We start from the raw sequence: 12,511 nt of genomic DNA on the forward strand, positions 1-12,511 counted from the left end.
AGCACAAGTGCAGTGACTCACATGATCCCACCCCACTCGAGAACATTCCATCAGCCACCAAGTTCTTCCCATCACCCTGACTCCCTCTGACTTCTGTTATTACATATTTGTTGGCATGTTCTTGAGAGATGAAGAAACAGTACTTCATTTGCATCTTTCACACATTGTTTGCATATATATGTTTTTAATTTTTATATTATTGAATGAGAACAATATTTGTTCATTTGCTGTTGATGGAGAATGAGAGTTCTTTGCAGTTAGGAACAGTATTTATAAGGCCATCCTGGACATTTCTGAAAGTCATGGACTAGAGACATGATGCAGGAGGTTCTTCTTGTGTTGCTTTCATTGCTTAATGAATAAAGAAACTGCTTTGGGCCTGATAGGGCAGAACTTAGGTAGCCGGAGAAGGCAGAACTGAATGCTGGGAAGAAAGGCAAAGAGAGACACCATGGGTCTTCTGCCTGAGACGGACGCTGGTTAGAATCTTGCCAGTAAGCCACAGTCACGTGGCAATACACAGATTAATAGAAATGGGTTAAGTTAAGATGTAAGAATTAGCCAATAATAAACTAGAGCTAATGGGCCAAGCAGTGTTTTAATGAATACAGTTTCTGTGTGGTTATTTCGCATGTAAGCTAGCTGCGCGGCCGGGACAAACAAAGGGCCCCGCTCTCCTTGCAACAGATATATACTCAGATGTTGAAGATATTGACCTAGAGGTAGAAGTGCTGGATCATAGAGCAGACTTATTTAATTTTATTAGAAACTGCCCAACATCTTCCAAAAAATTTATTTAACAATAAAGTATAGTATATGTCTTTTAAGTTTACATTTTAAATTGTATAAAGATTTTAGTTTAATGATTAAAATATTTCCTAGAAATCAAGATTTATGAACTGCTTGACTTAAATGATTTTGGGGGGATAGGTATGAAGCCTATGTAGCCTAGGCTGTCCTCAGACTTAACTACAAAGCCCTAGCTGAGCTAAACTGCCTTCAGCTCCAGTGTGAGCTGCCATTCTGGAAAAATTTAGGACATTTTGAATTCTTTCCTGCAATAACTATTCAGCCATAAGCAGTGTAAAATTTAAATGAGAGGAGCTTTTAAAACCTCAATCTGTAAGACAGGGAAATAAATAAGAACTTAATTTATTTGAAAATTCCAGGTCGGGCAGTCAACAGTGAAGCAATCTATACACTCCTGGGGTACAAACCACTGGCCACCACCACAACCTGTGTTTAGAGTAAGTGAAGTATTCTAGCCTCACTATTTAACTGAAAGAAGCTTGTATAATTCCCTCACCTGAAAGGAAGACCACTGCACTCTATGCAGTGGCACTGGGTTTTGTGGCGGGAGCACAGGGCCCATGTGGCAAAGGCTTCAGCTCTCTGTCCCTGGCAGAAGAACGAGGCTGGCCCCACCATGCACACCTTGCTCCTCTCACAAGAGCACATGTACAAAGAGCTAAGAGCAGCCTCTGAGGGACAGTCAGCACTCTCCTTCTGAGTGGGGAGGACCCCCTGCATAAGGATGATCACTACTCAGGGTTCCTCGGCTATTAGAGAATGCATTCTTGGTGCGGCAAATACATCTATTTTTAGAAATTCTTGGATTATTTTTAACATTATTTACTTTATGTAGAGGTGAGTGAGTGGGTGGGCACCCATGCGGGGGTCAGAAGACAACTTACACAAATTGGTTCTCTCCTTCCACCATGTGGATCCCAAGAATTTAACTTAGGTTGTCAGGATGGTGACAAGCACCTTTTACCCACTGACACATTACATTTCACAGGCCGAGGTTTGTTTACTTTTTTTTTTTTTTTTTTTTGGTTTTTTCGAGACATGGTTTCTCTGTAGCTTTGGAGACTGTCCTGGAACTCGCTCTGTAGGTCAGGCTGGCCTTGAAGTCACAGAGATCCACCTGCCTCTGCTTCCCGAGTGCTGGGATTAAAGGCATGCATCACCACCGCCCAGCTGTTTAAACATTTTAATTGATGCAAAATTATATATATTTATAGATTTCATGGGATATTTTGATATGGTTATTAGATATATTAAAGGGACATGCTAGTTATCAGTGCTAAATATAAAAAGTTCGATAGCTAGGTACAGAGTTACACATAATAATTTTGAATCTCTATAGATGACAAGTGAAAGAAAAGCCACTATTGTTTTTCAGGAATAACAAGCTACTAACACTAGAAACAGTTTTGTAGAAAGTTAGAAAAGTCTGAACATAGTATTTACCCAACAATTACATTCTGGAAGATGAAAAGATTAATTGACCAAGCAAAGCTCCTCCCAGAAATGACTGGCACATAGCCAGGACAAAGAAAGTACAAGATGACCTAGGAACTCCTTCTACACCAGAAAGCCAGAAGCACCCAAAGAATGATGAGAAGATACCAGGAGCCAAGAGTCAACTGAAAGGGCCATAGAATCACAACCTGAGACAATTTTAGCATCAAAATAAATGATAAGCCAGGTATGTTGGCACATCTGTGGTTTCAACTAAAACTAAACAGGAACAAAGAAGAAGAGAAGGAAAAACACCCGAGCCCAGGTTTGTGCCAGCCCAAAAACAAAGTAAGACCATTTCTTTAAAAACAAACATAGCACCAAAAACACTCATAGATCACATACTGTAGCTTGATGATAGAACACATGCTTAGCATATATGGGACCCTGGGTTTAATCCTCAACACAAAAAGAAAATGAAGCAATAGACTTTAAACCAGTAAGAACAGAAGTATAAGGATCAACAATGACATAAATAAAGAAATGAAAGAAGAGGGAATTTCTTCCCTTGGAGCGCCAATGACAACTAACGAATTTAAAGGAATTCTAAAATTCAAAATAAATCACACTAGCAAACCTAAGATTCATATAGATTCATAGAAATTAACAATGGATGCTAAATTTAGTAGGCTAAAGAAAATTTGATGAGGAACAGGATATTACATATGTTTCTATATAGTCTCAAAATATCTTCAAAATGCTTATTTACTTACTACTTATTAATACGATCAACTTTATGGTAGAGAAGTTTTGCAGGCATGCTCTTCAGCAGGTGGCCAAAGTCATCACTACCAAAGGAAATCAGAAGCTATAAGCACTGAGTTCAGTTTTACTTTGGAGATATGCATGTTAAAAAATGTAATAGCCATGAGAAAACACCAGGTGTACTCTACAAGAAGCACTGTACAAACTATGGTACCTAGATGAGTATGATACCCATACTCATCACAAATGTCAAGTCCTAAAGATGGGAAGACTGACTATGTCAGATTAAAACAGAGTAAAGAAAGATGGCAAGTACATTAAGCACATGATTTTGATTACACAAGAGCTTTAAAAGACAGCCAGCAACGAGTGGAGTCTGTGGAGTAAATGATGCCCCCATTCTACTGTCTAACAAGAGGTTACCTATGCACTTAAAAAATGCACATGCAGCTGGGTGGTGCTGGTGCACGCCTTTAATCCCAGCATTTGGGATTAAAGAGGCAGGAGGATGTCTGTGAGTTTGAGGCCAGCATGGTCTACAGAGAGAGTTCCAGGGCAGGCTTCAAAGCTACACAGAGAAACCCTGTCTCAAAAACAAAAAGGGAGGAGGAGAAGGGAGGAGTAGGAAGAGGAGGGAAAAGAAGAACAACAAGAAGAAAATGCACATGGAGGAGGAGGAGAGGAAGAGGAGGAGAGGAGGAGGGGAGGAGGAGGAGAAGGAGGAGGAGGGGAGGAGGAGGGGAGGAGTAGGAGGGGAAGAGGAGGAGGAGGGGAGGAGTAGGAGGGGAGGAGGAGGAGGAGGAGGAGGAGGAGGAGGAGGAGGAGAAGAAGAAGAAGAAGAAGAAGAAGAAGAAGAAGAAGAAGAAGAAGAAGAAGAAGAAGAAGAAGAAGAAGAAGAAGAAGAAGAAGAAGAAGAAGAAGCAGCAGCAGCAGCAGCACACATGGAGCGTGGTGGCTCCCATCTGAAATAGCACTTAGGAAGGGGAAGCAGGAGGACTGTCCTAAATTCCAGCCCAGCTAGGACTACAGTATAAGACACTGTCAGAAAAGTGAGGGAGGAGGAGGAATGGAACCCTGGAATACTACAGGAAAGAGGAACATCACTTGAATAACTTACTCCCAGATGGCTCAATACTGCCAACCATGGGGTATCTGGATGAGAGGTATACATTAGATCTATTTCTAAAAATTTTATATAAATCTGAAATTATTTCAAAAGTTAAAAAATAGAAAGAAGCAGAGTCATTCTATAGCACAGTTCTAGTTAACTGGCAGGAAGACCATGCTGTGAAGAATCGAGGTCCAACCTCTTTAGGGACTAGATCTCTCCAATCTAACAGGCTCCTCTCCTCCAGTTGTACCTGCCTGGTTACACAGAGCTGCCTCTGCAGTGCACTAGCATGCGGATGTCATTTTAGCCAACTGCACAAAATGTACTAAGACAACAGATCTCAAACTTTACCCCATATCACACATAAATAAACTTGACACCTGACAGACTCGAGGTCTCAGTTAACAAGACAAAACAATAACACGTCTAAAAATAACATGAAGTATCTTCACAGCCTTGAAAGAGATGAGATTTAGCAAATAACATATTTAAAAGCACTTAAAATAAGACTAATAAATCTGTAATCATTAAAATAGAAGAATTTCTATTCTTCAAAATGCAACCTCAAGAATTTCAAAGGAGGGGCTGGAGAGATGGCTCAGCAGCTACAAGCACTAACCACTCTTCCAGAAGACCTAGGTTCAATCCTCAGCACCCACATGGGTGCTCACAATGTCTGTAACTCCAATTCCAGGGGACCCAACAACCTAACAAAGATATAGTGCAGACAAAACATCAATGCACATAAAAGAAAAATAAATAAATCATTTTTTAAAAAGAATACAAAAGAAGCAGAGAAGTGGTGCACACCTTTAAGCCCAGCACTAAAGGCAGAGGCAGGCAGATCTCTGAGAGTTTGAGGTCAGCCTGGAACATATAGCAAGTTCCAGAACACCTAGGGCTACAGAGAAAGAAAATCTTGGAAAACAACCAAAAAAAAAAAAATTTCAAAAGATCCTCTGAAATATTCTACAAAATATTCTAATATATTCATATATCAAACTATGTGAGTCTAGAAAATGTATGAAACCTCTAAGTTATTAAAAACAGAACATAATTTTAAAGCAATGTATAAACCACCCTGTCTCTTTTCAACAGAGACTATGCTAATGCCAATGAACAAATGGTACCATCATCGAGAACATTTCACCAGGCACCTTCCGCAGCTGCTAGGGAAACGCAGATGAAATTTATTAAGAGCCCTAGCACAGAAGAGCTAAGAAAGCTGAAAAAGTCGATGGTGAACAAGGACAAAGAGGGCTTTAGTAACTGCTAATGGAGCACTTGACAATGCATGCCAACTCTGAGCACATGGAAACCTACCACCCAGCAGTTCCAACCCCAGGTTCACTCCCAACAGAAAGGTGTGTGTGTATACAAGAATGTTCACAGCAGGATTACTAACAATCCCAATCTGGAAATAATCCAAGTATTTGTGCACTAACAAGGAAACGGCTGAATCTTACAAACAGCTTTGTAATAAGGAGGCGTCAGCAAAGAGGAACACATGATTCCAAGGTGCAGCCACAACTCGTGAGACACTCAGGAGGGCTTCTTTCTGAAGGAGGGAAGCTGCTACGGCAATGGCAGAACCTGCAGTAGTGTTTCACAAAGCAGCTAGATCCAGCTCTGCAAGCGTGATTTGTGCGCTTGTCTGCATGTGTTTAAAAGCCTGTCCAAATACCCTTTCCCTTTGTCTAGCTTACCCCAATACTCCACACTGGAACTGCGTCTCTACTGGGCTTTCAGACTTTCCTACACTTTGAGTCTCACTGAGGTCTTCCTTGCTGTAGGGATGCAGAGCTTAGCTCACAGCCATGCTTTCATTAAACGCCATGAGAGCTCCCTCCCTCCACGCCACAGTCCACTCCCATCACCTCAAAGAGAAGGACACACAATATCTGCAATACATGGCAGCTTGTTCAATGTATTTATTCCGAACTATGGCACTGACCGCCTAGCTGGTCACCTTGCTTTCTTGTCTTGCATCTCCCAATCACATGTCAAATGTCACATGCTAAAATGCTCTTTTAAACCATCAATCCATTTATTGTTAGATATTAAGTACCCTAAATGACAAAAAAAAAAAAAAAAGTCTTATGAAAGGGATGCTTGGGTCTTTCACAGTGCATCCCTCCCCACCTCCACTTCCAACTCAGCACTCACATACAGTAACTAAAATCATCACCACACACACAAACTGGTTTCTACCAAACCTTCTTACTCCTGGGCCCTTCTTAGTATTCCTTCAGTCTAGAATGTTCTTTCCTTTTTCCCCCATATCTGGACTCCCTCAAGGCCTACATCTTACTTCAGTTAACATGCTCGTTACTTTTAACATTAACAGCTGCTATTATTTACTTGGCACTTAATATCTACCATTAAATTATATATTTGTGTACAAAACTGTAAGATACAGAAAAAGAGGTTGTATACCTTGTGCATAGGTAACAGCAAGTGTTTAATACATGTTGGTGTACCATACACAACCACAAATGGTTTTATTTTGTTTGTTTTGGTTTTTTTTATTTTTCCTTTTTGCTTTTTTGAGAAATGGTTTCTCTGTGTAGCCCTAGTTGTACTAGAACTTGCTTTGTAGACCAGGTTGGCCTCAACCAGCCACAGGTAGATCCACCAGCCTCTGCCTCTCCAAGAGCTGGGATTAAAAGCCACAAAGTCTGGGAGAGAGAGCCTTGAACAGGGCAGAGGGTCTGCTATAGGAAACCACGGAGTCTGGGAGAGAGCCTTGAACAGAGCAGACTGTATCTACGAAGCACAGTGCCCCCAAGGACAAGCACAGGGCTAATTAAACAATGGAGTCACCATTAGCTAGTGAGTGGGCTTCACGTTATTTAAAAAGACCTAAAGCAGTACTAGCACTGATTCAACGGTAAGAACACATTAATAAGTTAACAAATGAGTAAACAAACATATGGTTAAAACTGAACTCAGAAGAACTTTACTAACTTGACTTTATAACTAACGCACTATGGCTAACACAGGCTTGCCTCTTCTCAGAAGACGAATGGACATGTGATGTTGTTGGGAGTGATGCAATCAAAACAGCTGTCAATAACTGTTCTTAGAAAATTAAAATTAGAGCCGGGCAGTGGTGGCACACGCCTTTAATCCCACCACTTGGGAGGCAGAGGCAGGCGGATCTCTGTGAGTTCGAGACCAGCCTGGTCTACAAGAGCTAGTTCCAGGACAGGCTCCAAAACCACAGAGAAACCCTGTCTCAAAAAACAAAAAACAAAAAAAAAAGAAAGAAAATTAAAATTAGAACTGTCATTCATTTAAGAATTTTGCACATGAATGGCTTTACAGATTTGGGGGGTTCTTAATAAATTTCATATAAACGTTATAAATTCCCAGCTATTTTCAAACTTTTACACTAATAATCAAAATATTTAACAAGACACCATTATAATTTTGCATTAAACTAAAAAGGAATAACTTAATTATTAAATTTCTTAGCACATATATTCCAAAAAGAAAAACAATTCCTTTACCTTAAAAGAAACACATTTCCTGCATTTGCAAGCACGCGTGTTTTTGCCAACATTCAAAGGAATAGATTTTTACAGTTTCCACTAAGTGAACTTTCAAAACAACTGTAACTCTCTTCTTTGCCGCTACCTTCCTTATCATGTACCTGTATGACTCGCAGGTACCTGTATGACTAATTGTGTACCTGTATGACTCGCAGGGCAACGCAGAAAGAAGAGTAACACATCAGCTCACAGAACAAAAGGTCAAGTCAATGCCGTACCTGGGTTATTATTGACATTACTTTTGGGTGGTTTCTGAACTGGTTTGGGAAGCGTAGATTCCGTCAAAGCTTTATTAGCAACAGCCTGTTGGGCCTTCTTTATACTGCTCCCTTCGGACTCCCATGTCTGCTCGCCAAGACTCAGCTGCACCGAGAACATCTTAGAAAAATACAGACAAACAGAGAAAACATAAAAATTTTCAGGTACCAAAATTGGTGGTCTGAGAGAACACACAGACACACACACAAACAACAAAGAACCACAATCACAGCAGAAGCGTATCAGTGATTGCTTGCAACAACAACAACAAAAGCCTATATTCTACCCAGTGAAAGGATGTCAGGAGACTGTACCCAACTGTCTTAATCCCACCAAAAAAAAAAAAAAGGCGTTTAGGCTGAGGGTCCAGAGTTCAAGTCCCTTCTGAAATAGTAATGTATATTCTGTGCCAGTGTATGTTGGAGGCATGTAATCTGGTTTTTGCTTTTAAGGGGTTACAGGTAAAAGACTGCGTTTAGTCTCAGAAGAGACTTTGGACTCTGGATTTTTTAAACTGTGTTAAGACTTTGAAACACTCTAGGGTCTTTTGAAGTTGTACCAAATCCACTTTGCATTATGATATGGCTATAAGCTAGGGGCCAAGGAATGCATATAGTCCTCATAGGCTCATCTATTTGAATACTTGGTCCCCAGGTGGTGGAACTCTTTGGGGAAAAAAATAGTGTGGTTTTATAAGAAGAGGAATGTCACTGCAGAGTTACCTCTTTCTCTCTGCATCCTGCTTCTGAATCCCATGTAAGCTCTAGACTGTTACTCCAGTGCTATGCCTGCCCGTTGCCAAGACCCCCACAATGAAGATCATGGACTACAATCCTCTGGAACCCTGAGCCCCAGTTAAATGCTCTCTTTTGTAGGTTGTTTTGGTTGTGGCATTTTGTTACAGTGACAGAAAGCATTCAAGAATCTCAACAAATTCCAAGCAAGACAAACTAAAAGACCCATACCGACACACATCATAAAACACTAATTAAATGAACTGCACCTCTCATCAACTAAACACGCAACCTTAGAGAAGGGGACATCACCTTACAATATTAAAGCTGTCCATTCAGTCCTCAACAAAACTTGTAAAGCACACGTGCACACACATACATGTGTGCCATACAGCCCACTCACATGGAAGATGATTAACAAAAACAGTCCCTGATAGTGAAGACACTGGACATAGCAAACAAAGACTTAAATTGACTACCCTTTATTATTTTTATTTATTATTTTATTTTTTAAGGGAAAATGCAAATACAGTCCCCCACAACCATAAATTATGCAGTCAAGTTTCCCATGTTTGGGGAAATCACAGAGGTCAGGACATCTGTAGAGCAATGGAGAAGTCTCGCCCTGGGAAAACCACCTTCATGATTGTGGTATCTCCCTTGCCTGGTAAGTATTAAAAATTAACTGTCTTAAGTATACTCCAAAAGTGAAGGAAATTGTACACAAAAAAAACTAAGAAAACAATGGGCGAAAGCATAGGGGATATTAATTATAAAAGGGTACCAACCAAATAGAAATTTGGGGGCTGAAAGCAATAAGGAAATTTTAAAATTCTTAGAAAAATCCAACAACATACTTGAATAGGAAGAGAAAAGAATCAGTAAATTTGAATATGACACAATTAAAATTACTTAGTCTGAGAACCAAGAAGAATAAAAAAGAAAACTGAAGTTAGATATGGCGGTGTGTATCTATAACTCTAACAGGGAGAGAGAGGCAGGGAAATGATTGTGAACTAGAGGCCTTCCAAGTCCGCCTGGCAAGGCTGAGCCAATCAGAGTTGCATAGCAGGATTCGGTCTCTTAAAAAAGAAAAGGGTGGATAAGTGGGGAGGAGTGGGAAAAGAACCGGAAAGAAGTAAACAGAATCTGAGAAACCTATAAGAACATAATTATAAAAATCTCACAGAAGGAAAAGGGAACAAAAAACACTTTAAAATTATGGCTTAAAAGTTTCTAACTTTGATGAAAGATATGAACCTATATATCTAAGAATCTCAACAAATCCCAAGCAGAACAAACTCAGAGATCTAAACTAAAACACAATATATTCAAAGCTGTGAAAGACAATTAAAAATGAAGAGATGTAAAGCCAGACATGTTGGCACACACATGCTGGAGGATGAGGCGGGGGATCAGGATTTTAAGGGCAGTGTGGGATGTACAGAAAGATCCTTTTCCCAAGGTAGGGAAGATGCAACCAATCAGATAACTAAGATCTTCTAGAGGAGATCATCTGTGAGACTGGCAGATTCTCATCAGAAACTATGGTAACTAGACCATAAGGAGGAGGATATATTTACAAAGATAAAAGGGGGGAACCACTCAACCAGGAATGCTAATATGAACAAACCACACTTCAAAAGTGAAGGTGAAATTAAAAAGTAATCGGAAAGCTGCTGCTAGTAGCTGACAAGGCATGGTGAAAACAGAAAAGACCTTCACGCCATGATGAAAGAACACTAGCTGGTAACTCAGACATACACAAAGAAACAGGAGATTCTAGTAAGGCAAAATAATACATAAACATAAAAACTAGTGTCGCTGTACTGTTGCTTTGTAACTCCACTTTGTTTTCTATGATATAATAGACTATCGCATGAAATTTAAACACACAAGAAAAGATGATTTATATTATAATTTCAAACCTTCAAAGCAAACAACCTAATAATAACAAGTGAAATATTTGAAAGGACACTTGATTAAAAATACACATACTAAGCAGGCATAGTGGCACTCACCTTTAATCTCAGCACTTGGGAGACAGAGGTAGGCAGAACTCTGAGTTCGAGGCCAGCCTGGTCTGCAGAGTGAGTTCCAGGACATCCAGGACTACACAGAGAAACCCCATCTCAAAAAACAAAAACAATAACTCTTGTATAATATCTGACAGGGATGTAAAAGGTCAAAAGATACTAAAAAGCAGAGTCTTAGCAATTTAAACTTACTTCAGCCACACCCTGTCAATCCCAAATTATTACCAAGAATGAAAAGAAAATACATATTCCTACTAAGACATGTATACACATGTTCAAAGTATCATTATAACAGCAAAAGGATGAAACCAAAATATCCATCAACCCGTGGATTTTAAAGAGTGCTACATCCACACAAGGAACACTGGATAATAATAATAAAAAAGAAATACTGATATACAGACTCACATAACTCAATGAAACATGAACTCAAAATGACTGTGCTCGGTAGAAGAAGCAAAAGCACATATAAATTAGTACGATGATGTCAAACTCTAGAAAGGAGTCATGGTTGTTGATCACAGAAGACAAACCACTAGCTACCTAAGGTCTCAGGTGCAGGGAAACACGCACCATAGGATGCAGGATGCACTTCTGTGGACCTTGGAAATGTTGGTTCACACAACATAAATTGAGCATGAATTCTTCTGATGTAGCTAAAGCACAAAAAAAAGAGGATTGGATTGAAGCAGAAAACAAAGTCTCCCATCTTTCTGCTTATATTCTCCCTGCCATCTCTATCCTAGACCTCTCTTATATCGTCCTCATTCTGTTTCCTGTATTTCCATAGCATCTTTCCATACAAAATTATTATTTCAATCTTTTCTGAGAATATGAACTCAAAAGGCACAGTCTACAGTTAAAATCCCTAGTCGTCCTAACTGTATTTTCCCAAATGATGAAATAAATAAAAAAAAGAAAAAAGAAAACCAAAACCCTATGTATTAAATCTAAATCCTGGGACAGACGTCAAGCGTGGTACTGCATGCCTGTAACTCCAGCATTTAGGGAGCTCAGGCAAGAAAATCCCAAGCTCAAAGCCAGTCTATGAGACCCCATCTGAAACAACAAAAAGCAAACACAAAAACCATACACAAAATATGGAACACTTTATGAGACAAATAACTCTATCTTCAACTAACTGATATCAGAGGACAGTGAGGAAAAAGAAAGAAAAGGTAATTTTTGTTGTTGTTGTTGTTGTTGTTTGTTTGTTTGTTTTTTGAGACAGGGTTTCTCTGTGTAACAGCCCTAGCTGTCCTGGAACTTTCTCTGTAGACCAGGCTGGCCTCAAACTCACAGAGATCCACCTGGCTCTGCCTACTGAGTGCTGGAATTAAAGGCGTGCGCCACCACTGCCCATCAGGAAAGGTAATATTAACAGATAAAAAGGACAATCTAATCTGATTAGCTAATCTAATGTGATCCTTGATCGGATCCTATTTGAACAAAGCAAATGTAAAAATGTCAACAGAGAAAGGCACACACACATCACACTATATAATGTTTAGTGTTTTCCACCTACTGAGTGCAGACACAGCGGGGTATTATATTTTATATAACCATTCATTATTATAATTATTTATATATTATTATATATATTGTATATAATATAATATAAATATTTATATGATTTATATTTATATACACTTGTATATGAATTTATATTTATATACAAATATATACTTAAATAATTATATTCATCAGATGAAGAGCAAAGCACTGACTGGCAGTCATGTTCTTTAAAGAAGCCGAGTGGAGCCAGAGCAGAGGTGCACACCCTGTAACCCCACCATTAGTTGGGCGAGG

The 12,511-nt window shown here is 39.4% G+C and overlaps 1 protein-coding gene and 1 non-coding gene across 6 annotated transcripts in view; both read right to left on the reverse strand.

Annotated features, from left to right (window-relative positions):
* The window catches only part of Stau2 (staufen double-stranded RNA binding protein 2), a 311,167-nt gene that overhangs the window by 243,336 nt on the left and 55,320 nt on the right, over positions 1–12,511 (reverse strand). For 4 of the 5 annotated variants that reach the window (XM_057790251.1, XM_057790250.1, XM_057790249.1 and 1 more), the window contains one exon: positions 7,893–8,052. In XM_057790251.1, coding sequence (XP_057646234.1) covers positions 7,893–8,052 — 160 coding nt within the window. Of the gene's footprint in view, positions 1–7,892; positions 8,053–12,511 lie in introns of those variants that run through there. The other variant, XM_057790252.1, reaches the window with a different exon arrangement.
* On the reverse strand, positions 9,178–9,341 carry LOC130888315 (U1 spliceosomal RNA). Its single transcript, XR_009058447.1, has one exon. It is a non-coding gene; the product is annotated as a U1 spliceosomal RNA (small nuclear RNA).

The sequence above is a fragment of the Chionomys nivalis genome, chromosome 16, assembly GCF_950005125.1.
Source record: "Chionomys nivalis chromosome 16, mChiNiv1.1, whole genome shotgun sequence".
Taxonomy (NCBI): Eukaryota; Metazoa; Chordata; class Mammalia; order Rodentia; family Cricetidae; genus Chionomys; species Chionomys nivalis.